A 25,657-nucleotide genomic window follows, 5' to 3' on the forward strand; every position below is an offset into this window, starting at 1 on the left:
AAGCACTTTGAATCAAGATCAATGGGAAACCACCCCAATAAACACATTTTAGATGTTTTAGAAAAAGAAAGAAATACACAAACAAATAGAAAATAACAATTGTTGGCAAGAATGTGAAGAAATTGGAACTCTTGTGCACTGTTGGTGGAATGTAAAATGGTGTAGCTACTGTGGAGAACAGTACGGTGGTTCCTCAAAACACTAAACACAGAATTACCATACAATCCCACAGTTTCACTTCTAGGTATATACCCAAAAGAACTGAAAGCAGGGGCTCTGACAGATGTTTATACACCCATATACATAACAACGTTATTCACAACAGCCAAAAGTAGAAGCGACCCTAATCTTCATCAACTGTTGAATGAATGAACAAAATGTGGTATACACAGAGAATAGAAGATTATGCAGCCTCAAAAGGGATGAAAATTCTGACTGCAACATGAATGAACCTTGAAAACATTATGCTGAGAGAAATAAGGACAAATACTATATGATTCCACTCATATTAGGTACTGAGGATAGTTAAATTCATAGACACAGAAAGTAGAATGGTTGCCATTGGGGAGAGGGTGAAGAGTTGTTTAATGAGCAAGAAGTTTCAGTTTGGAAGATGAAAGAAGTTCTAGAGATGGATGGTAGTGATGGTTGCACAACAATGAATATACTTAATGCCATAAAACAGTACACTTAAAAATGATTTGAGCCTTTAATCCCAGCACTTTGGGAGGCCGAGGCAGGCAGATCACCTGAGGTCGGAAGTTCAAGACCAGCCTGACCAACATGCAGAAACACCGTGTCTACTAAAAATACAAAATTAGCCGGGTGCGGTGGTGTGTGCCTGTAATCCTAGCTACTTGGGAGGCTGAGGCAGGAGAATCACTTGAACTGGGGAGGTGGAGGTTGTGGTGAGCCAAGATCACGCTATTGCACTCCAGCTGGGGCAACAAGAGTGAAACACTGTCTCAAAAAAAAAAAAAATGATTTGAATGCTACATTTTTATATTATGAATATTTTACCACAGTAGAATAAAGTAAAACAACTCTACCCTCAGGTATTTGCATGCCTCCTACTTATTCTTCAGTTTTCTGCTTAAATAGCATGTCCTCAGGGAAGCTCTCCTATTGCTCTATGTAATTTCCTTGTAGAACATATCACTATCTGAAATTACCTTTTTTATACATGCTATCATCTGTCTTCTCCATTAGAACATAAGCTTTGCCAGCATAAGATCTTTGCTTGATTCAAAACTGTACCCTAACACTTCGTTTTTGTCACATAGTAGATATTCAGTGAATACTTGTGGAACAGTGCACTGAAAAAGAAAGGGTTCCACCTGGAGGTTGTATTAGTAAATGTACTCTGTGGCAATTTTAAATGTACAATACTCGAAAGTCAAAATCAAACTGAACATTTAAATTCAAAACAGTATTAGCCGTGATAGTGGAGAAGGCATGAAGAAAAGTGTACACGCACATCTGTGTAAAATATTTCCTGTCATGCACTTTTCACATCACGTCCTGCTCAGGTTCCCAATTCCCAGGACCTCAGCAATTCCCTTATTTCCTTTCCATGTATCGCCCGTTCACTTACCTACAGTCAATGGCTGCTTTGGTGCTACAATGCCAATGTGGAGTGATTGCAAAAAGAATGCATGGCCCACAAGCCTAAAATATTCACTATCTGGCCTTTTACAGAAAAAGTTTACCAACGAACCCATGACATAGGTAAAGATAACAGACTAGAGATACTGTCTACTCTTCTCTAAGAACTTTCGTGATAGTCATTCAAGTCAATCAAGATATGTTTATTGGGATTGGAGACTATTATTCTAAGTAAGTCAGGAATGGAAAACCAAACATTATATGTTCGTACATTCTCACTCATAATTAGGGGCGAAGCTATGAGGTTGCAAAGGCATAAGGATGACACAGTGGACTTTGGGGACTCGGGGGAAAGGGTGGGAAGGGGGTAAGGGATAAAAGACTACAAATTGGGTTCAGTGTGTACTGCTCAGGTGATGGGTACACCAAAACTTCACAAATCACCATAAAGAACTTACTCATGTAACCAAATACTACCTGTTCCCCAAATCTTAGGGAAATAAAAAATTAATTAAAAAACAAGAGAAATGTTTATTGAGTTCCTACTATGTTTCCAGCACTGTGTTAGTCACTGGAGATAGAATAGTGAATGAAATAGAAATCCCTGCTGTTACGAAGCTCACTTTCTAGAGGGAGGAGGACAAATAATAAACAATAAACAAATAAATAATGTATGTTAGACGGTGAGAGGATTACAGAGAGATGCATAGTAAGGAGTAATCAGGAAGGCAAAGAAAGGTTTTGCAATTTTAAACACAGTAATTGGAGTAGGCCTTGTTAAGAGGTTGACATTTGAGCAAGTATTTGAAGAAAGACTGAGAGGGAATGAGGAGACCATCTGGGAGGAAAGTATTTCAGGTAGAGGGAACGGAGGCAGGAACATGTCTAGCGTTCTAGAGAAACACCTGGGAAACCAGTGTGGATAGCAGAAACATTCCACCTGGGTTCTCACACTCATGTGTTCCTTTTTTTTTTTTTAAAGGATTTTAAAAATATATCTATTTTGAAAATATTTTGAAAGTAATTAAGATCACTGATTGGGAAGGAAAGAAATCAACACAATGAAATTTAGGAAGAGAAATGCAAGAGCAGCTGCTGAATCCCGCCCCTCCCACTCCGAGGGCACAGCCCAAAGATGAAGCTTATTTTAGGATCACAAGTGCATGCTCTGGTCCATGGAGGATCACTTTAATTATCAGTCTTCTGGCTGAAGGGTCCTGTCCGAAGTCAGGATCAGAAATAGCTCAGCTCGTCGTGCTTGGCTTTGTTGGTCTGGTAGTTAGACAAGGTCAAGGGCTTGTTTTCGTGAGGGAGAGATTTGAACACTCGCAGGTGTACGAAGTTCTCGTCTCCAACATGCACCTTGATGAAGTAGTTTGTTCCCGCCACCACTTGGCTCTTGAACCACACGGCCTTAAATACAGGGAACTTCTTGTTTTCTTTCTCTTCAAGCTGGGACCTCACCTGGTCGGCGATGTACTGGGTCTTGGCGGTGGCCGGCTGCACGGCGGAGGGCGCTCCGCACATCGACGGAGGGAACTTGGCGAGGGGACTCGGCCTTTTTTTAACTTTTAGAAACGTAGTCTTACTCTGTCACTCAGTCTGGAGTGCAGTGGTGTGATCATAGCTCACTGCAGCCTCAAACACCTGGACTCACGCAATCCTTCCACCTCAATCTCCTAAGTAGTTGGGACTACCGGAAGGTGCTACTGTGCACTGCTAATATTGTATTTTTAGAGTCTGAGTCTATGCTGCCCAAGGTGGTCTTGAACTACTGGCTTCAAGAGACCCTGCTGCCTCAGCTTCCCAGAGTGCTAGGATTACAGGTGTGAGCCACCAGGCTTAGTCCCATGCATACACGCATTCTTTTTTTTTTTTTTTTTTTTTTTTTTAAGGCGGGGTCTCACTCTGTTGCCCAGGCTGGAGTACTGTGGTGTGATCTTGGCTCACTGCAACCTCCACCTACCGGGTTCAAGCAATTCTCCCACCTCAGCCTCCCGAGTAGCTGGGACTATAGGCATGCACCACCACACCCGGCTAATTTTTGTAATTTTAGTAGAGACAGGTTTTCACCATGTTAGCCAGGCTTGTCTTGAACTCCTGACCTCAAGTGATCTGCCCGCCTTGGCCTCACAAAGTGCTGAGATTACAGACATGAGCCACCATGCCTGGCCTCCGTGCAATCTTGTTATGGGCAAATATTGACTGCTGGTTTAAGGTATCTTCCCCTTCCTGTAGGACAACATCCCAACTTTGCAGGGTATCCCCGCTCACACTACAATTGAGCCTTAGACCAATTCACTGTTCTATCAAGCCAGCTGCTCTGTAAGATCTAGGTATATACTGAATTTTGAGAATATGAGACCGCTTTTACCATAATATATGCCCTTGATCACAGACAATATTATATGCAATATTAAAGCAACAGATAAGGCATTCTGTAGCTTCATAATAGTGGTATTAGTAGAAGCTCTGCAGGCAGGGAATAAAATGTAAAATTAAAAAAAAATTTTTTTTTTTGAGACAGAGTCTTGCACTGTCACCCAGGCTAGAGTGCAGTGGCATGATCTTGGCTCACTGCAACCTCCACCTCCCGGGTTCAAGTGATTCTCCTGCCTCAGCCTCCCCAGTAGCTGGGATTACATGTGACCACCGCCACGTCCAGCTGATTTTTGTATTTTTAGTAGAGAGGGGAGTTTCACCATGTTGGCCAGGCTTGTCTTGAACTCCTGACCTCAGGTGATCCGCCCTCCTCGGCCTCCCAAAGTGCTGAAATTACAGGTGTGAACCACGGCGCTCGGCCACAGTGCAAAATTTTATCCAGAACATGTAGCTATTCCTGAGAAGATAAAGGGCTGTTCCTTTTATGTTGGGAAGAGTTCACACAATCAGCTAATACTAGGTGGCCATCTGGTAACCCCGGACAATAGTGCCTTATCAGTGGCTTAGTATTGACTTCACCTTTTGGTCAATGGGACATTCAGCAGTAGGTATAGTCAGAGCAGCCTTGGTGAGGGAAAACCATGTTATTAGCTCACACGTAACTTCCTTCCATGCTGGCACAGTTTGTACACGGAGCCACTGAACAAGCACTGGGATACCTGGAGAAAGAGGCTTACTGACATTCACAAAATAGGTCATCTTGATCATCTGATTTTTGAGAACCTCCACCATAGTGATACAATCTACTGGATATATATGCGGCACACAAATATTCCCGCCCTCTGTGTCCATTCCAAAAGGTCCATGCATAGTCCACCTAATCACCAGTTTTTCAATTAGTTTTTTTCAAGTCTGCAGCCAGCCAGCCAATCCACTAGCCATGGCTCATAAGTCATCAGAGATCTTTGTGCCTTAAGCCATGAAGTAAACAACCAGATATATCACTCAAGGTTCTGTCCACAGGGAGGATTTCCCTTCAGCACAGTCTTTAACAGTCACGCCTAAGTGGGTTTAACAGTCATGCCGAAGTATAGTCGTCCCCTTCTTGTCAGTGTCAGCATCATTTTCAGATCCATAATGCACAAGCTAGCGCCCATAACAAAGAAATACCCTGCCCAAAATGTCAGTGGGGCCAAGGTTGAGAGAAACACTGGCTTGAAGGAAGATTCATGGTATTCTTCGGTGGATGGAGGAGCTTTCAGTCTCTGAACTGACACAGGTCTGGGAATTAGGTACAATACACGGTGTGGCAACTCAAGTTAGGGTTCTGCCTAACGGACCTAGACTTTTTTCTGCCTAGATGTCAAGCAGCATCTTAGGAAGCAGTGAATTAATGATTTTTCAGGACCCCATCATCCATTAGCCCTTGCCAGAGGGCTCAGCAGATCAAAGCAGTTTGATTACTATTCCATCTCTGTGGTTTACTGTGGTAGTGGCACCATGTTGTCCCTAACAGTGAAGCTACTACCTGGCCTTTGACATGCCAGGACCCTATTATTCCCGCTGAAATGAAAGCACACATTTTCACTGCAGCCTTGTCCAGCAACACCTCTGACCTATAGTGCTCCTTGAGGATGCTAGTCCCTGGCTCACTAGTGCATTTCCTCATGTCTTAGTGAAAGGAGAGTTTCTTGAATCTTCCCAGAAGAGTCAAGTTAGTAAATGGCTGAGAAGATTGATCATAATGGACCCAGTTCTATTTCCCTGAATTTTCTAACCCATTGTCTGTAATATGTTAGGGAATTTTTGGCATTTCAATCTCATTAACTCCAGACTATCATTGAGTCCAGGCTTTCATTGGCTAACCTTTTCAGACTGTTAGAACCATCCTCGGTACTCCAGCCAACATTCTATATTCTAAATCTTGGGGGAGTACACCCAGGTCAATTAATTTGGCTTGAATATTATACTTTATCCCCATTGGTCCAACACCCTTATAATTTACACTCTCAGTTCTTCCCCAGTCCTTTTCTGATATCTGGCAAAATCATGCAACTATCTCTTTTTTTTTTTCCAAATTGTTTTTTAAGACTATCTCACTCTGTCACCCAGGCTGGAGTGCAGTGACATAATCATGGCTCACTGAAACCTCAATGTCCTGGGCTCAAGTGATCCTCCTGCCTCAGCCTCCCATATAGCTGGGACTACAGGTGTGCACCACCGTGCATGGCTAATAATTTTTTTAATTTTTGTAGACCAGGCATTGTGGCTCTCGCCTGTAATCCCAACACTTTGGGAGGCCAAGGCAGGAGAATCACTTGAGCCCAGGAGTTGAGACCAACCTAGGCAACATAGCAAGACCTAATCTCTACAAAACAAATGAACTAACTAACAAAAACAGATTTGAGTGTGGTGGGATGTACCTCTGGTCCCAGCTACTTGGAGGCTCAGATGGGAGAATCGTTAAAAAAAATTTTTTTCTGTAGAGATGGGACCTTTGTTGCCTAGGCTGGTCTTGAACTCCTGGGCTCAAGTGATCCTCCTGCCTCAGCCTCCCAAAGTGCTGGAATTACAGGCATGAGCCACCACACCTGGCCCAACTCTCTTAGTATATAGATTCTCTCTCCTCCTAGGGGAGACCTGTACTCTCTTTGGCATATTGTTCTGGTTATCTATCCCTACCTAACAAACCACTCTAAAACTGAAAGGCTTAAAACAATTTGTCATATGTCTCATCATTCTGATTGGAGTGGATTTGAGAGAGAATGGGGAGGGGGGACTGGAGAAGTGAGTATCTTTTGAAGAGTTTTGTTGTAAAAGAGAACAAAATGATAGAGCAGTAGTTGGAAGAAGATGTAGAATCAAGAGGAATATTTTTAAGGATGGGGGAAATAAATAACAGTGGGCCAGTGGTGGTAATCCCAGCACTTTGGGAAGCTGAGGCGGGTAGACTGCTTGAGCCCAAGAGTTTGAGACCAGCCTGGGCAACACAGCAAGACCTTGTCTCTACAAAAACTACAGAAATTAGCCAGGCATGGTGGTGTGCACCTGTAGTCCCAGCTACTCAGGAGGCTGAGGTGAGAGGACCACTTGTGCCCAGGAGTTCAAGGCTTCAGTGAGCTATGATCGAAACACTGCACTCTGACCTGGGTGACAGAATGAGACTCTATTCTCCCCCCCCAAAAATTAATAAAGGATGCTAGGTTGGGTGGCTCATGCCTGTAATCCCAGCACATTGGGAAGCTGAGGCAGGTGGATCACAAGGTCAGGAGATCAAGACCATCCTTGCCAACATGGTGAAACCCCGTTCCTACTAAAATACAAAAAATGAGCTGGGCGTGGTGGCATGTGCCTATAGTTCCAGCTACTTGGGAGGCTGAGGCAGGGGAGTCACTTGAACCTGGGAGGTGGAGGTTGCAGTGAGCCTAGATCGCACCACTGCACTCCATCCAGCCTGGCGACAGAGCAAGACTCCATCTCAAAAACAAAACAAACAAACGAAAAAGAAATATAGTATATTTATACTGTGGGGAAATACATCAGTGGAGAGGAATATATATATATATACACATATATATGTGTATATATATATACACACACACATGCAATGATATAGAAGAGAAAGGGGAAAAGTGCCGTTATTGAGTTAGGAAAAAGGGGATGGGACTTCATGCAAAGTAGAGACATTGCCTTAGGCCTTGGTAACATGGACAGTTCCTCTAGGGTAGGGTAATAGGAGAGAAGGCAGAGCATGCCAATGGGTGGGCAGATACAGTGAACAGAATCTGAAGTTCTCTTTTGCTTACTTCAATTTTCTCAGTCAAGTAGGACATAAGGTTATCATCTGAGAATGACTATGGGAGGGGAAAGATGAAAATGTGACAGGGTTGAAATAGGAAATAGAAGAGTGAATGGGCTAGGGAAGTACAGTATGAGTTATCAGGCATTACTGAGGGTCCTGGCATTGAGATTCTTGATCATGAATTTAAAATCAGATAATTACAGGTCTTGGTGGTTCAGGCCAGTAATCCCAACAGTTTGAAAGACTAAAGCGGGAAGATTGCTTGAGCCCAGGAGTTTGAGACCAGCCTGGGCAATACAGTGAGACCCTGTCCCTACAAAGAATTTTTAAAAATTAACTGAGTGTAGTGGCATTCATCGGTAGTCCCAGCTACTCAGGAGGCTGTGGTGGGAGGGTCATTTGGGCCCTGGAGTTCAAAGACTGAAGTGGGCTAAGATCTTGCCACTGTACTGTCCAGCCTGGGTCACAGCGCGAAACCCTGTCTCAAAAAAACTAAAAATTCAAACATAAGATCAAATAATTTATTATTCTTACGTGTTTTTCTCCACCCACGTTCAACTGCAGGGGTACAGGCACAGAGCGGGGGTGGGGACAGGAATTTAATGAGGGTTTGTGGTTTGCCAAGCAAGTGACAAAGCAAAAGGGGAGCAGAGGAGCTGAGGGCGTTTGCAAGGATATAATTATAATGATCATGGAATTTCGGCAGGTATGGTGACAAAGAAAGCAGTGAGGGGTGAGGCACAGTGAAATACTGGCATAATTAATGGATTGTAGGCCCTGGTGGAGGAAGGTCAAAGGTTTGCCGGAGTTGGGTTTAGGTGGAAAGACAGACTATGCTTACAAATTCTATGGCATGACCTGCAAGTACATAGCTAAGGGAGGGTGGAGAACAAGATCACCGGAGGAGAGAAGTTCAAAGTAGTCAGAGGCCAGAGTGCTGGGGAGATCGTTTTCGGAGATACAGAATTCACCAAGAATTAAGACAGTAGTGTCACAGAGAGTGACAGTACCAGGAACTACAATTACTGATACATGCAGGAGATGGTTCTGAAATCTGAAGATGGCAGCAACCATGCAGAGGTAGTCAGTGTTAAAGTGTAATGACATGAAATTCAAAGCTGAGATCTTCTGGGGAAAGTTATTAGATGATCCACTTTGGGATGTTCGTATTTTTTGGTAGTTTCTCACCTCAGAATAAGCAGTATCAGAATGTGAAATTTTAATCACAAGAGGGCGCTGGAGTCCAGAAAATTATTCCTTTTGGTTTTCGCCTAAAGCTAGGGCAATCATACCTTTGAGAGAGGAAGAGGACACTACTAATAATTATTTGGGGGCAATATGTGTAAATTGGGACATAGGCTCACACTTTCTCCTACACTATATAAGCATGGGCAATTTAAGAATGAACGAGCTGTGCACCAAAAGCTCTAATTCTCATAAATCACTCAAAATGCTTTTGACTTGCAATCAGGTAAGAGAAAAATGGCCAAACTTGATTTTATCTGGAAGAGAGGATTGAGAAAGACTTCCCCCTCTGGCCCACATCTCTAGTTATATTTATTGCTTATCCCATTTTTCCCTTTAGTACAGTACCAGTTTGACTGTATTTTCAAGTTAAGAGAATTACTGTTTTCCCTAAAGTATCTCAGTCATTTGAAAGTAAAGAGTTCGCGGCTGGGCACATTGGCTCACGCCTGTAATCCCAGCACTTTAGGAGGCCAAGACGGACAGAGCACGTGGTCAGGAGATCGAGCCCATGCTAGCTAACATGGTGAAACCCCGTCTCTACTTAAAATACAAAAAAATTACCCAGGCGTGGTGGTGTACTCCTGTAGTCGCACCTACTTGGGTGTCTGAGGCAGAAGAATCGCTTGAACCTAGGAGGCGGAGGTTGCAGTGAGCCGAGATCACACTATTGCACTCCAGCCTGGACAACAGAGTGAGACTCCATCTCAAAAAGAAAATTAAAACGATAACATGATGACGATCATAAAGATGGAAATAACAGACACTGGGGTCTCCAAAAGTGGGGGGGGGGCAGGGGTTGAACAATTACCTATCAGGTACAATGTTCACTATTTGGACACTGGGTACACTAGAAGCTCAGTCCCCACCAGAGTGCAATCTACTCATGTAACAAACAAGCACATGCAACCCCAAATCTAAAATAAAATAATTTTAAAAATACACAATGAAAATGGCTTTTGTTAAGTCCCGTTTAGCACATTCTCTCCTTAATTAGCCACACTACTCTCTCTTCTTCTTCTTTTATATTTTATTTTATTTATTTTATTTTTTTAGGGACCAGGTCTCTCTGTGTTGCCCAGGCTAGAGTGCAGTGGCCAATCCCTGGTGCAGTCACAGGGCACTACAGCCTGGAGATCCTGGCCCCGAGAAATCGTCTCACCTCATCCTCCTGAGTAGCTGGGAATACAGGGGCAGAACACTGCATCTGCACCTCTTCTGAACAAATGCAAATAAAATCAACTCTGGCTTCTGTTATTCCTTGAAAAAAAATGTATGTATGGACCAGGTATGGTGGCTTATGCCTGTCCTTCCAGCATTTTGGGAAGAAGCTAGGAGTTCGAGACCTATGTGGGCAACAAAGCAAGACTGTCTCTATAAAATATTAGCCAGTTATGGTGGCAAGTGCCTATATTCCCAGGTACTCAGGAGGCTGAGTTTGAGGCTGCAGTGAGCTATGATTGTACCACTGCACTCCAGCCTGGGCAACAGAGCAAGATCCCATCTCTAAAAAAAAAGTATGTATTTACAGCTTCCAGCACACTTTTAACCATATGGGGCTTATTTCTACCATTCCTTTTGCTTTAGAACATCCTTCATCCTCACTGAATGGGATGAATGTAAATAGCATCTCAAGAAAATAAGGAGAAGGTAAGGCTTCTGGGGAGAGCATTTCAAAATAAACTACAAATAGATTTTACAATTTATTTTATTCCCCTTCAATGAACACAAAATATTGCCTTATTGCCAGGCACAGTAGTGCCTGCCTGCAGTCCCAGCCACTGGAGGCTGAGGCAGGAAGTTTGCTTGAGCCCAGGAGTTCCAGTCCCACTTAGACAACATAGAGAGGCACTGTCTTAAACGTATATACGTATGTGTGTGTGTGTGTAGGATTACTTACATTACTTACACCTTTAACCTAATTGTATCTAATTCAATCAAAACACATTTTATTACCAACTTATATGTGCATTAGGATTCTACACCTGTAGAAATACCCACAAGGTAATAGTCTTATACAGGATGCTTAGGTTGTTTTGTTTTGTTTTATAAGACACATCTTTAAGATGCATTCAGCCGGGCGTGGTGGTGGGCGCCTGTAGTCCCAGCTACTCGGGAGGCTGAGGCAGGAGAATGGTGTAAACCCGGGAGGCGGAGCTTGCAGTGAGCTGAGATCCGGCCACTGCACTCCAGCTTGGGCGACAGAGCGAGACTCTGTCTCAAAAAAAAAAAAAAGAAAGAAAAAGATGTATTCAAAGAAGGATCTACCACTAGGGTACAAAAGCAAAAAACGTATTCAGTCAAAAATAACTGAGTCAAAAATAACTGGCAACTGGGGAAAATGGTGAATAGCAGAGAGGACTCTGTTTATTTATTTTATCTTTCGGTTATCTTTGGCAAAGGAAGAGCATAGTATATTGCTACTACCATGTAGCTTGAATCTAAAACTTATCATCACTTATTATTTTACATAACATTGCTACCACCAACACAACCCCTGCCAATTAAACTGAAAAAAATATTTTCTTTCACTTAAAATGTTTATTTTTTACTTATAGAAAGAGGTATGAACTTTGTTTTTTGTTTTTGTTTTGTGTTTTTTTTTTAGAAACGGAGTCTCGCTCTCACCCACGCTGGAGTGCAGTGGCATGACCTCAGCTCACTGCAACCTCCAGCTCCCAGATTCAAGCAATTCTTCTGCCTGCTGAGTAGCTGGGATTACAGGTGCTCACCACCACGCCCGGCTAATTTTTGTATTTTAGTAGAGATGAGATTTCACCATGTTGGCCAGGCTGGTCTTGAACTCCTGACCTCAGGTGGTCTACCTGCCTCAGCCTCTCAAAGTGCTGGGATTACAGGCATGAGCCACCACGCCTGGCCTGGATTTTGTTTTTATTTATTTTGTTTTTTTGTTGTTGTTGTTTTGTTTTTTGTTTGTTTGTTTGTTTTTGAGATGGAGTCTCACTCTGTCGCCCAGGCTGGAGCGCAGTGGTGCGATCTCTGCTCACTGCAACCTCTGCCTCCCAGGTTCAAGTGATTCTTGTGCCTCAGTCTCCCAAGTAGCTGGAATTGCAGGTGCGTGCCACGACACTCGGCTAATTTTTGTATTTTTGGTAGAGACAGGGTTTTGCCATGTTGGCCAGTCTGGTGTTGAACTGACCTCAAGTGATCTGACTGCCTCAGCCTCCCAAAGTGCTGAGATTATAGGCTTAAGCCAGTGCACCTGGCCAAGGTATGAACTGTTTTGTTTTGTTTTTTTGAGACAGTCTCACTCTGTCACCCAGGCTGGAGTGCAGAGGTATGATCTCGCCTCACTGTAATCTCCGCCTCCCAGGTTAAGACCAATTTTGTCAGTTCAATTTCAAATGTTATAATTAAATAAGTAATTTAGGCTTTTGATTTAAAGTTGCAATACTACAAGTTTGACGTACTTAAAATAAGTAAGGTTGGCCATGTTTATGATTTCAATTTATTTGCTTTGTCTGGGTTGCTTGAGCACTTGGGAAAGTTTAGTTTTTTAAATTAGAAAATGGAAGTACCTTGTATGCAGAAAAAAGTTAACAGAGCAGATCTGTTTGAGGCTGCTATCCTTAGAAAGGCCTGCTTTTGAGTTTGATTCTTAGGGAGCATCTGGAAGTTGCTTCACAGTGTCCCCAGTTATCAGTTAACTGATAGGGATGGATCACACACTTGCTTTCTTTCCTTCCGAGACTCTGAAATTTCGGTTTCAGAGTGTATCTACATGACCAGCCCTCCTAAAAACCTTGGGCCCTAAGTCTCTAGTGGAGTTCCCCGGGCCAAAGTATTGCACACATGTTGCATTTTCATTGCTGGGGGAAGTATGTGCCTTGTGTGACCCTTCATGGGAAGGAGAGAGCTTGAGGAAGCTTGCCCATAGATTTCTCCAGACTCTCTCTATAGCTTTCCCTGAGTGGTGGCTCACGCCTGTAATCCCAGCACTTTGAGAGGCTGAGGCAGGTAGATCACCTGAGGTCAGGAGTACGAGACCAGCCTGGTCAACATGGTGAAATCCCATCTCTATCATCCAGCTGTGTATCCTTGCAACGTTGTTATAATAATAATAAATCTTAGCTGTGAGTAGAATGGTTATATATACTGAATTATGTAAATTGTTTCAGTGAATCTCTGAACATAGAGGTGGTCTAGGGCAATCCCAATGACACTCTAAAGAACTGGATGTTTTAAACTTCCAAGTACAGTTTAAAGTATTTGGAAATGTTTAATGAACTAAGATTATAAATTAGACCAAACCATTATTGAGAGATACCTTGGAAGTGAATACTGAAATTTGCTACACTTACTGATAGAGCAATCATATTTGTACACTGAATTTACAGCCCTAAGAAAAAGTAGTCTTCAATTTACAACTTTAATTATCAAATATTAATTTCTAAAATCCACATAAACATTTGAATAGACTTTTCAGCCAACAAAAATATCCTTCATTGTGCCCTGACAGAGTTATTGAAAAAAAACAAAATGAGGTTGGGTGCAGTGGCTATGCCTGTAATTCCAGCACTCTAGGAGGCTCAGGTGGGAGGATTGTTTGAGCTTAGAAGTTCGAGACTAGCCCACATAACATAGTGAGACCTCGTCTCTACTAAAAGTAAAAAAATTAGCCAGGTATACCAGGGCATGCCTATATTCTCCACTAGGGAGGCTGAGGCAGGACTGCTTGAATCCAGGAATGCAAGGCTGCAGTGAGCTGAGATTATGCCACTGCACTCAAGCTCTGGGTGACACAGCAAGACACTGTCTCAAGAGAAGAAAAAGAAAAATATCCCTCGAGGAGATCAAAAAAGCTCAAAATTAATATATCTCATCACCCAATAGCAGATTTCTTGTCCTCGCACAGAAAGACTTTTTTTCCAGTTGTCCACAGTTTCATGTCACTAAGATTTCAGTTAAAAAGAAGGAGACTAGGATGTAGACCTGTGTATGCCACTTCATAGGAAACCATATTATACCACTTTACAGATTCTGCCTCTGATGATAATGTTAAAATGTGATTTTAAAAAAATCAGTAAGTAGGAAGTCCAATTGAACTCATGTAATAGCTGGTAACTCTGTAGTGTTAAAAGCCCAGAAAAAGTTAATAAAAGCTCATCTTTCTAGTCCTTTAATATTCTTTAATGTTTTAGAGATTTCTCCATTGGATTATGAAGAGTGTGGCAGGGGTCTCAAGTAAAGCAGTAAATACTTGTTATGCATAAAGTAAATACTTGTTATGCATAAAAATGCACTGCTTTGAGACTGGGCGCAGTGACTCACACGTGTAATCCCAGCACTTTGGGAGGCCAAAGTGGGTGGATCACCTGAGGTCAGGAGTTGGAGACCAGCCTGGCCAACATGGCGAAACCCCGTCTCTACTGAAAATATACAAATTAGCTGCGTGTGGTGGTGCATGCCTGTAGTTACAGCTACTTGGGAGGCTGAGGCAGGAGAATCACCTGAGCCCAGGAGGCAGAGGTTGCGGTGAGTTGAAACTGTGTCACTGCACTCCAGTCTGGGTGACAGAGTGTAACTCTGTCTCAAACAACAACAACAAAACACTGCTTTGTGAACTGCAGTTTAATGAGAAAACAGGAACTTTCTCCTATACCTACCATTGTACCTGGCACTCAGTAAATCCAGTATATATTTGTTCAATGAATGGAAGAGATCATGATGTATAATAGTTGTGAGAATAAGATGTAAACATTTCTAAAATGAAATGGTTTTGGAGATAGTAAAGAGTCATTAAATGATAAGCTGCTAAATGAATAGAAGTGAGAATGTTACCAAAACACCAGGGATTTGGTCTAGGGTCCTGCTGCTCACCACACAGAAAGCCAATCACTGAGACAAGTATTGCTAAGGAAGAAGGCTTTAATTGGGTGCTGCAGCTGAGGAGATACAGGCTCAGTCTCAAATCCTTCTCCCTGACCAGCTAAAATTAGGGGTTTATATAGCAGAGAAGAAATGCAACAATGTGTAGGAAAATAGGAACTGGGGAGGCCTAAGGAAGCAATCCTGATGAATAAGGGGTCTGGTGTCTCATTGTCTGGATGTGACGGTCTGGTGAGTTTCAGTTCTTTGATACTTTTTGAGAGGCCTGGGGGTTCTTTCCTGAGGAAAGAACTCAGATAAAACAAATAGAAGTCTTAAACTTTAAGACCAGCAGGGTCAATTTCTATGTTTATACAAAAAAACCTGTCTATAGGATTATTGGGTTCATTGTTTCAAGAATAAATATTAAGAGCTCAAAGGAAGATGAGACCACTGTGGGCTAGAGTGGTAGTGAAGCAAGGCTTTATGGAGAAGGTGGGCCTGGATCTAGGTATGAAAATTAATACATTGGTTTTAAAAATATGACAACGGGGAAGAGCACAAGTAGCAAGAGTGTGAACAAAGGATGGAAGTGAGAAAATAAGAGGCATGATTGGGAGATGCCTAAGTGTCTTAGAAAAGAAGAGTGGGGAGTACTGTACGAAAGGAGAGAAGGTTAACACTTCTCTTAACAAGGATGGAAGAGACCCTCGGGCCTGACAACAAGCTTACAGTTAAGGCATTGCCACCCACTTCATGGCATCCAACTATCATTTTTATTATTTTGTTGTAATGAAACAACTACAAAAAAATTTAAAACAAAAAAAAAAAAAAAGGAGAAGAGTGGAGAAAGGCTGTGTAGCATCAGGATGTGGTGGCCGTGCTTCCAAGGGTCAGTACTTTGGACTTGATTCATTTATTTTTTTAAGACAGGGGCTTGCTCTTTTGCCCAGGCTGGTGCTGAACTCCTGGCTTCAAGCAAAGCTCTCACCTTGGCCTCCCAAAATGCTGGGATTACAGGTCACCGCACCTGGCCAGGACATGATTCTTTCAGTTGGGAGAAGAACTAGCAGATTTTCAACAGGCAACAATATGAAGAAAGAGTTTGATAGTTCTGGAATAAAGATTATACTGGAGACAGGGTACAGGACAGTTTAGGTTGGATTAGAGAATAAAGTATTGTTGGCATAGACTAGCTTGGAAGACAGCCCAGATATAAAATGATAAAGGGTGGCTGGGTGCGGTGGCTCACTCCTGTAATTTCAGCACTTTGGGAGGCTGAGGCGGGTGGATCATGAGGTCAAGAGATCGACACCATCCTGGCCAACATGGAGAAACCCCATCTCTACTTAAAATACAAAAATTAGCCAGGCATGGTGGTGTGCACCTGTAGTCCCAGCTACTCGGGAGGCTGAGGCAGGAGAACGGCGTGAATCCAGGAGGCAGAGGTTGCAGTGAGCCAAGATTGTGCCACTGCACTCCAGCCTGGGCAACAGAGTGAGACTCTGTCTCAAAAAAAATAAATAAAAAAAAGATAAAATGATAAAGGGCTAAGATAAAGTAAGGTTAGAGGTTATGGAGAGAGACAAATTCCTCAAACATTTTAAAGGAAGAACTGATGGGACATACAAAGGGTAAGAGTAACTTCATGAAAGTGGAACAGAATGGTAAGTTTTCAGAATAAAGTGTACATCTATGGGTCATTTATATTATAGTTTTTATTTTTAATGCCAAGTTAGTTGGAGTCTCTGTGTATATGGAAAGGTAGTGTGAAAAGAAAAGTTTAGATCCATACTTTTTCAGAGAAAACAACTTTCAAAACATAATTCAAAGCATAATTGGAACACATATCTTAGGGGTTTAATGCTTATGCATTTTAAGATTAAGATTGTCCTGAGACTTGGAAGAGGAATCTGCTGGTGTGTTTGGAAGACTTTTCAATAATTTTGTAGGGAAAAGCCCAAGTACTAACATCTTTAGTGATTTCACCACACTGTCAAGTTCTCTGCCAGTGGAATTTGAAGGAAATAAAACTACAGGAATTCATCAGAGATTTCCTAGTGTGCCCCTGTTGGTAGACGTGCTTCAGGAAAAGGTGAACAGCTCCTGGCCAAAGAGGAAGCAGCTTTCAGAAAACAAAGCCAAGAATAAGAATTGGCAGTACTCTCAAGACACTGAGCAACATTGTTCAAGACACTCTGGTCTTCCTGTTTTGTGGGATTTGCAAATATATTTTGCACTTAACTGGCAAATATTTTGGCAGCATAGGACTTTAGGTTCAAGTATATTTTTATGCAGCACCCACCTACTCTAATAATGAAATTCAAATATTCCCATCCTAATCCCCACTGTCTCCAAAACAGTACAATTAATCCTTCTCTGATGGAGAGAATGACAAATTCCCTTCTGCCAAAAGCAACCACTCTTCTTATTCCTTTAAAACACTGTCAACTATCTCCCTTTATTTTAAGGCAACAGAACAAACAAAATAAAATGAAGCTTTCTTGCATTACCAAGTAAGGCTAACTGATCTAGGATCTAAAATACGCTGAAGATGTGCAAAACTTGTGCGTACACTTGGAACTACTGGCGACTGTGAGTGAGTATTTTATGCCTATGCTCTTGGTTATATTGAATATCTATAGCAAAGTTATTCTCCATGTCCAAATGGCACACTAAATATATATCATCAATATTATATGTTCTGCAGCAGACAACTGCCTGGCTTGAATTCTTTTTGTTTGTTTGTTTGAGATGGAGTCTTGCTCTGTTGCCAGGATGGAGTGCAGTGGCGTGATCTCAGCTCGTTGCAACCTGCGCCTCCCAGGTTCAAGCGACTATCCTGCCTCAGCCTCCCGAGTAGCTGGAACTACAGGCGCCTGTCACCATGCCTTTTGTATTTTTAGTAGAGACGGGGTTTCACCATGTTGGCCGGGATATTCTCGATCTCTTGACCCTGTGATCTGCCCGCCTCGGCCTCCCAAAGTGCTGGTATTACAGGCATGAGCCACGAAGCCCGTTCAGCTTGAATTCTTTACAGCTGAGGTGTGTAGGTCTTTGCAAAGCAAACAAAATCATTTTCTACTTGAAGAAAAGAACTAGAGAAACAGAAGAGGAAAGAGAAAATTTGCAAAGTGATTAAAAAGGAATAATTGTATTTAGAGAGTTACCTTTTCTTTTCAAGTTTGGAACTGACATACCTTTGGTCCAGTGGTGACTTTAAGTTTTTCTGGTACAAAAGTAGAGAGTAAGTATCTGAGGGTAATCTGTAAAAAAAAAAAAAAAAAAATCTTGTGCCACTGGAATAATTTTGCTCCGATAATATCAGAAAAATTTAGTTGCCCCTTTGCCTTCTCATGTTTAAGAAAAGTCTTAAACATGAGTTTAAGTTTCTTTTTTTTTTTTTTTTGGAAACAGAGTTTTGCTCTTGTCACCCAGGCTGGAGTGCAATGGTATGATCTTGGCTCACTGCACCCTCTGCCTCCTGGGTTCAAGCGATTCTCCTGCCTCAGCTTCCCAAGCAGCTGGGATTACAGGTGCCTGCCACCACGCCCAACTAATTTTTGTATTTTTAGTAGAGACAGGGTTTCGTCATTTTGGCCAGGCTAGTCTCGAACTAGCAGGTGACCCACCTGCCTCGGCCTCCCAAAGTGCCGGGATTACAGGCATGAGCCACCGCACCTGGCCTAAGATTTTTAGGCAAACCTCTCAAGTTATATTTAAGCTCCAATATTCGAACATTCTAATTAAACCCCTTTGAATAAACAGTTCTACATTTTGTTAACTATGGAAACCAGCCGTGACTGTCAGGTTGTTGGGGCCCTGGATCATTGAATTCAGCTACTAGAATCCACTTGTCATTAGCAGTTTACAAAACCAAAAAGAACAGGGGAGTATTCCTTTCTCTGGTCTTTCCCTTGGTTCTTTCATCTTTTCGCCTCCTCCTCAATTCCATCCCCCGCTCTCTTCTCACCTCTCCAGTTCCTGAGTAATTTGCAATACAATCTCTTGAATTACCCTCAATGTTTTATTGGTTTTAAGTTGGAACCCCATTAAACTGGCATTTTGCTGAACACTAGTTTCATTAAAGTATAATTTGTGACTTAATAGCAGGCTAAATAAAACATTTTTAATTAATTAATTTACATCTATTTAAATGGAAACCTACCCTATTAGTGCAAAGAATTTAGGTGGAAGGGAAAGAGAAAAGGTAAAGTACAGAATTCTATGCTAGTAAACTATTGAAACAAATATTTCTAAAAATATAATCTCTCGAATTTATTTTATTATTTATTTACTATTTTTAGAGACAGGGTCCCTCTCTGTTGGCCTGGCTGGAGTGCAGTGGTGTGATCAAGGCTCACTGTAACCTCCAACTCCTGGGCTCCAGTGATCCTCCTGCCTCAGCGTCCTGAGTAGCTAGGATTACAGGTGTGTACTACTGAGACAACCAAGTATAAAGGGGTCCCCGGACAACCTCTGACCAGCCTGTACACTGGGAGAATGAGGTGGAAGTTTGAGCCCTTTGCAGTGGGGAGGAGCCTGGACTCTCTCCTGTTCTAGGGTGGTAACCTGTGATTCAATCTGTGAGGCGAGAGACCAGCTAGTAGGACTCTCACTTTGTTTTCAGTCCCTGTTTCCCCTTTTTCCTTTTCACCCAATAAATTCCGTTTTTCTCACCCTTCAAAATGTCTGCAAGCCTAATCTTTACTGGTTGTGTGCAAGGACCCTAAGAAGAAAGTCCTACAACACTACCATGCCCAGCTAATTTATATATATATATATAGTTGTAGAGATGGGGTGCTCCTGTGTTGCACTGGTAGGTCTTGAGCTCCTGGCCTCAAGCACTTCCCCTGCCTTGGCCTCCCAAGGTGATGGGATTACAGATGTGAGTCATCACATAAAGCCTAGACTCTCAAATTTTTTGGTGGAAAGTTGACGGGGGACATTATGAGATTTTATCCATTAGTAGCAGATTAGATGGCAGCCCATGGAATACTGCCATTGATAAGGCCCTTTGAGGTAAGCAAAATGATACTTCACCGATATTCATTCTGTGATCTTGGCTTCTAAGACCTCTCTTTAGATTTTGCTGAATTTTAAAATTGCCTGGGGGAGCTTTTAAAAATCCCAAAGCCCAGGCCACACTCATACCAATTAAATCAGAATTTCTTCTGATTCATACTGGAGACTCCAGTATGCAGATAGTTTGAGGACCAGTACTTCTTAATACTTAACGTACATATGAATGACTTGTGGATCTTGACGAACTTGCAGGTTTTGAGTGTAGGCCTATACTGAGGCGCAAGATTCTGCATGTTTTAAAAATGTGTTTTTATTAGATATGGAACACTTCACAAATTTGTGTATTGCCTTTGTGTAGGGGGGGCATGCTCATCTTCTCTGAATTGTTCCAATTTTAGTGTATGTGCTCTCAAAGCAAGCACAGACACTGCATTTCTAACCAGCTCCCAGGTGAAGCCCACAATGGTCCTCCCTGGTCCTTGAGTAGCTAGGGAGTTAGGAAGTATTCCCTCTATTTCTGTCTCCTAAAAGACATTATAAAGAACTTGTGGCCTGGCGTGGTAGCTCACACCTGTAATCCCAGCACTTTGGGAGGCTGACATGGGTGGATCATGAGGTCAGGAGATCGAGACCATCCTGGCTAACACAGTGAAACCCCGTCTCTACTAAAAATACAAAAAATTAGCCAGGCGTGGTGGCGGGTGCCTGTAGTCCCAGCTACTTGGGAGGCTGAGGCAGGAGAATGGCGTGAACCAGGAGGCGGAGCTTGCAGTGAGCCGAGATCATGCCACGGCACTCCAGCCTGGGTGGCAGAGCGAGACTCCGTCTCAAAAAAAAAAAAGAACTTGTACAGCTGCTTCTTTAAATATTTGATATAATTTGCCAGTGACTCTCTCTGGGGCTAGGGACTTTCTGTTTTGGAAGTTTATTAATTATTGATTCAATTTTTAAAATAATCCTGGATCTTTACAGATTGTCTAATTTGTGTGTGTGAATTTTGGCAGATTGCGTCTTTCAAGGAATTGGTCCATTACATCTAGGTTATCAAATTTGTGAGAATAGTTTTGTTACTATCCTTTTAATGTCTATAGGGTCTTTAAGTGATGGCCACTCTTTTTTTAAAGAAACTTTTACTGACACGGCCTTTCTTTATGCAGCTTTCATTTTCTGACCTTTATTGATTTTCTGACCTTTATCAATTTTCTTCTCTTTGAAGAACATCTTTTGGCCAGACATGGTGGCCAATGCCTGTAATCCCAGCGCTTTAGGAGGTTTGAGGTGGGAGGATCACTTGAGGCCAAGAGTTCGAAACCAGGCTGGCCAACATAGTGAGACCATGTCTCCAATTTTTGTTTGTTTGTTTGAGACAAGGTCTCACTCTGTTGCCCAGGCTGAAGTGCACAGGCATGATCAGGGCTCACTGCAGACTTGACCTCCCAGGCTCAAGTGATCCTCCCACCTCAGGCCCGCAAGTAACCGGGACTACCAGGGTGTGCGTCACCACACCTGGCTAATTTTTTTATTTTTAGTAGAGATGGGGTTTTGCCATGTTGCCCAGGCTGGTTTTGAATTCCTGAGCTCAAGTGATCTGCGCACTCCAGCCTCCCAAATTGCTGGGATTACAGGCATGAGCCACCATGCTGGGCCTTCTATTTAAAAAATAAAATAAAGTAAAATAACTTTTAAAAAACACTTCTGCAAGACAGATGTACTGACAACAAATTCCCTTGATATTTATTTGTCTGAGAAAGTCTATTTCTTCTTTAAATCTGAAGGAAAATTTCACAGTATACAGAATTCTAACTTGGTGTTATTTTTCTACCAACGTGTTAAATATACTGCATTTTCTTCCTGCTTGCATGGTTTCTAATAAGTCAGATATAATTCTTATCTTTGTTTCTCTATAGTTAAGAATATTTTTCCCCTCTGGCTTCATTGAAGATTTTCTCTCTATCTTTGACATTCTGTAGTTTGAATATGATATACCTATGTGTAATTTACTTGGGATTTATTCTTCCTGGTATTCTTTGAGTTTCCTGAATCGGTAGTTTAGTATCTAACATTAATTTGGGAGAAACTCTTAGTTCATAATTGCTTCAAATATTGTTTTTGGCTGGGCGCAGTGGCTCACACCTGTAATTCTAGCACTTCGGGAGGCTGAGGTGGGTAGATCACCTGAGGTCAGGAGTTTGAGACCAGCCTGGCCAACATGGTGAAACCCCGTCTTAAGAATACAAAAATTAGTTGGGCGTGGTGGCAGGAGCGTGTTATCCCAGCTATTAGGGAGGCTGAGGCAGGAGAATCACTTGAATCCAGGAGGCAGAGGTTGCAGTGAACTAAGATTATACCACTGCACTCCAGCCTGGGCAACAGAGTGAGATTCTGTCTCAAAAATAAAACACACACACACACACACACACACACAGTTTTTGTTCCTTTCTCTCTTTCTGTAAGTTATATATTTTTAATCGTCCCGCAGTTCTTGAATATTTTGCTCCCCCTTTTTTGGTCTTTTTTCTCTTTGCTTTTCAGTTTCTACTGAACATCCTCAAGCTCAGAGAATCTTTCCTCAGCTGTGTTTAGTCACCTCATAAGTTCATGAATAGCAATCTTCATAGTGTTTTTAATCTCTAGCATTTTTTTGGCTCTTTCTCAGAATTTCCATCTGTCTTATTACATGCCATCTACTTTATCCACTGGAGCTTTCATTTGTTTATTTTTCTTTTTTCTTTTTCTTTTTTAGAGGCATAGTCTCACTTTGTCACCCAGGCTGGAATGCAGTGACGTGATCATAGCTCACTGCAGCCTCAAACTCCTGGGCTCAAGTCATCCTCCTGCCTCAGCTTTCTGAGCACCTGGGACTACAGACATGCACCACTGTGTCTGGGTATTTTTTGTAGTTTTTGTAGTGATTGGATCTCGCTGTGTTCTGCAGGGTAGTCTCGAACTCCTAGCTTCAACTGATTTTCCTGCCTGGGCGTCCCAAAGTGCTGGGGTTATAGGTGTAAGCCATCATGCCCAGCTTATTTATTTTATTTTTATTTTTGGAGATGGAGTCTCGCTCTGTCACCCAGGCTGAAGTGCAGTGGCACAGTCTCGGCTTACTGCATCCTCTGCCTCCTAGGTTCAAGCTATTCTCCTATCGCAGCCTCCTGAGTAGCTGGGATTATAGGCATGCGCCACTATGCCCAGCTAATTTTTCATAATTTTAGTAGACGGAGTTTCACCATGTTGGCCAGGTTGGTCTTGAAGTCCAAACCTCAGGTTATCCACCCACCTTGGCCTCCCAAGGTGCCGGGATTACAGGGATGGGCCACCATGCCCAGCTGGAAACAAATGATTTTTTTTTTTTTTTTTTTTGAGACAGTCTTGCTCTGTCACTCAGGCTGGAGTGCAGTGGTGTGATCTCAGCTCACTGCACCTGTGCCTCCCATGTTCAAGCAATTCTCATGCCTCATCCTGCCAAGTAGCTGGGATTATAGGCATATGCCACCATGCCAGGCTAATTTTTGTATTCTTAGTAGAGATGGTTTCACCATGTTGGTGAGGCTGGTCTTGAACTCCTGGCCTCTTATTTATTTTTTGAGACAGGGTCTCACTGTATCACCCAGACTGGAGTGCAGTAATGTAATTATAGCTCACTAACCTCAAACCCTAGGTCCCGACTGAGCCACCTGCCTCAGTCTCCCAAGTAGCTAGGACTACAGCCACATGCCAGCCCACCCAGCTTATTTAAAATTTTTTTTAGTTTTTAATTTAATTTAATTTAATTTAATTTAATTTAGAGACAGGGTCTCACTCTGTTGCTCAGGCTGGAGTGCAGTCACGTGATCACTGCTCACTGCAGCCTTGACTTCTCCAGGCTCAGGGGATTTTCCTACCTCAGCCTCCTGAGTAGCTAGCACTACAGGTATATGCTACCATGGCCAGCTAATTTATGTATTTTTTGTAGAAAGAGGGTTTTGCCATGTTGCCCAGGCTGGTTTTGAACTCCTGCACTCAAGCAGTCCTTCCACCTCAGCCTCCCAATATGGTGGGATTATAGGTGTGAGCTACTATGCCTGGCGCCATTAGAGCTTTTATCATATTAATCATAGTTGTTTTTAATTCCCACTCTGATAATTCTACCCTTCCTAAAATATCTGTGTCTGGTTCTAGTGCTCTGTTTGTCCAAACTCTTTTTTGCCTTTTAGTATGCCTTGTATTTTTTTGTTGTTGTTGAAAGCCAGACATGATGTACTGAGTAAAAAGAACTCTAGTAGCTAGGCCTTTCCTGATGTGGTAGTGAGCGGGGGTGGTGGGTGGGGGGTAATATTCTACAGTCCTGTGATTAGGTCTTGGTTTTTAAGTAAGCCTGTGCCTCTAGGTGGTGAACTTCATAGTGCCTCTCAGTCTCCCCAACCTTCCACCTTAAATAGGACAGGATGGCTGGAGGGGTTTGGAGTTGGGTATTTCCTTTCACCGAGGTCATTTAAGTGCTCATAAAACCTCAATAGGTTAGCCTCTGATAAGATAGTTTCTCTTAAAGGCAGGTCTTGTTAAGAAGAACAGAATGTTCTGGTGTATTTAAAAATGGTTAATTTTCCCCTGTGCAGTCTGATGCTAAAGGGGAATTTTTTTTTTTTTAATCTTCAGTGTAAGAGCATCATAAAGTTCCAGGAGGTAAAACGTGGGCCCAGAAATGATCTTTTCAGTATGCTAGTGCTGATGAGATTCATAGTTGCTGATTTATAATAATTTATGAATCACAAGTAATTGAAGTATGAATCAGAATGGCAATTTATTGGTTTTCTTATGGGCATTCCTATGACTGAGATACTCAAGTTTCTTCCACAAGCAAACTTACCAGATTTTTTAAAAAAGCAGATGCACTTGAGAGCTTTTGCATCAAAGAATGGAAAATCCTTGTGTGAAGCTGTCTCCATTCATAACAGAAAAACTTCCTTATGCCTGGAAATTTTATATTGCCCTGATTCAGTGTTAAAAGTGTAGTTAAGTATTCTCAGATTCTGGTAGTTGTGATTAAAAATAATTAAGACACCACTTATGGGATGATTATTCTGTACTAGGAACAAGGAACAATGCTAAGCACTTAATCCTCACAAAATCTTTGTAGGTAAAGATGACTACATTTTGGTAGATTAGGAAGGTTACATGACTGACTTAGTCAAACTCACCCTCCAAGTTAGTAAAACGCAGAGGCAAGTTCCAATGCAGAGCTCTCTAGTCTGTTACAGTAGTTAGTTAGTCAGATAGACAAGTGCAGAGCAGGAGAGTCCCCCACCCCCAACCCAGGAATGTCAGGCCACCATCAGGTGATGGTCAGGCAGTTGTTACACCGACTCTGCAAAATAGTAATTGGTTGCAGCTGGCGCCAGGGAAAGGCAGTCTCCCAATAGATAGAAACACCTGAAACTAGTGATCAGCAGCTTCCTGATAAAGATCTCAGGAGCTGGGCGAATGGGCTCAATCAAGCATAGGCACTAAGCGGCAAAATGCTAGCGTTTAACTGGTATACGGCCTCCTGAGAACATTTGACTGGTAAGAGAAAAACACCTCAGTTGAGCATGCATACAACTTCAGTAAACACACTGCACATGGGGCCCCACCCAAGTGCTGACAGGCCGCTGTGCATGCAGACAGCCCACCCCAAGGGAAGAATCAGGGGAGAAGGGACGTAAGACCCCAGAAGTATGCCAGGGTGTAAAACCACAAGTCAAAGGTCAAACTGTGCATGGGATTTCTCAAGTTGCTCACCTGACCCTCTTC

The 25,657-nt window shown here is 42.4% G+C and overlaps 1 protein-coding gene and 2 non-coding genes across 3 annotated transcripts; 1 reads left to right on the forward strand and 2 right to left on the reverse strand.

Annotated features, from left to right (window-relative positions):
* Positions 1 to 2,583: 2,583 nt before the first annotated feature.
* LOC112624915 (cystatin-B-like) lies at positions 2,584 to 3,157 on the reverse strand. The gene has a single exon (XM_025386008.1). The coding sequence runs from the start codon at positions 3,130 to 3,132 to the stop codon at positions 2,839 to 2,841; it is 294 nt and encodes a 97-aa protein (XP_025241793.1). The 5' UTR covers positions 3,133 to 3,157; the 3' UTR covers positions 2,584 to 2,838.
* Positions 3,158 to 15,516: 12,359 nt separating this feature from the next.
* LOC112625630 lies at positions 15,517 to 15,642 on the forward strand. The gene has a single exon (XR_003119711.1). It is a non-coding gene; the product is annotated as a U6atac minor spliceosomal RNA (small nuclear RNA).
* Positions 15,643 to 20,201: 4,559 nt separating this feature from the next.
* On the reverse strand, positions 20,202 to 20,310 carry LOC112625561. The gene has a single exon (XR_003119651.1). It is a non-coding gene; the product is annotated as a U6 spliceosomal RNA (small nuclear RNA).
* Between the last annotated feature and the right edge of the window lie 5,347 nt (positions 20,311 to 25,657).

The sequence above is a fragment of the Theropithecus gelada genome, chromosome 5 (genome assembly GCF_003255815.1).
Source record: "Theropithecus gelada isolate Dixy chromosome 5, Tgel_1.0, whole genome shotgun sequence".
Classification (NCBI taxonomy): domain Eukaryota; kingdom Metazoa; phylum Chordata; class Mammalia; order Primates; family Cercopithecidae; genus Theropithecus; species Theropithecus gelada.

Bases quoted from the DNA above. Each gene is read 5' to 3' on its own strand.
- LOC112624915 (XM_025386008.1), bottom strand. From the start codon at position 3,132: ATGTGCGGAGCGCCCTCCGCCGTGCAGCCGGCCACCGCCAAGACCCAG.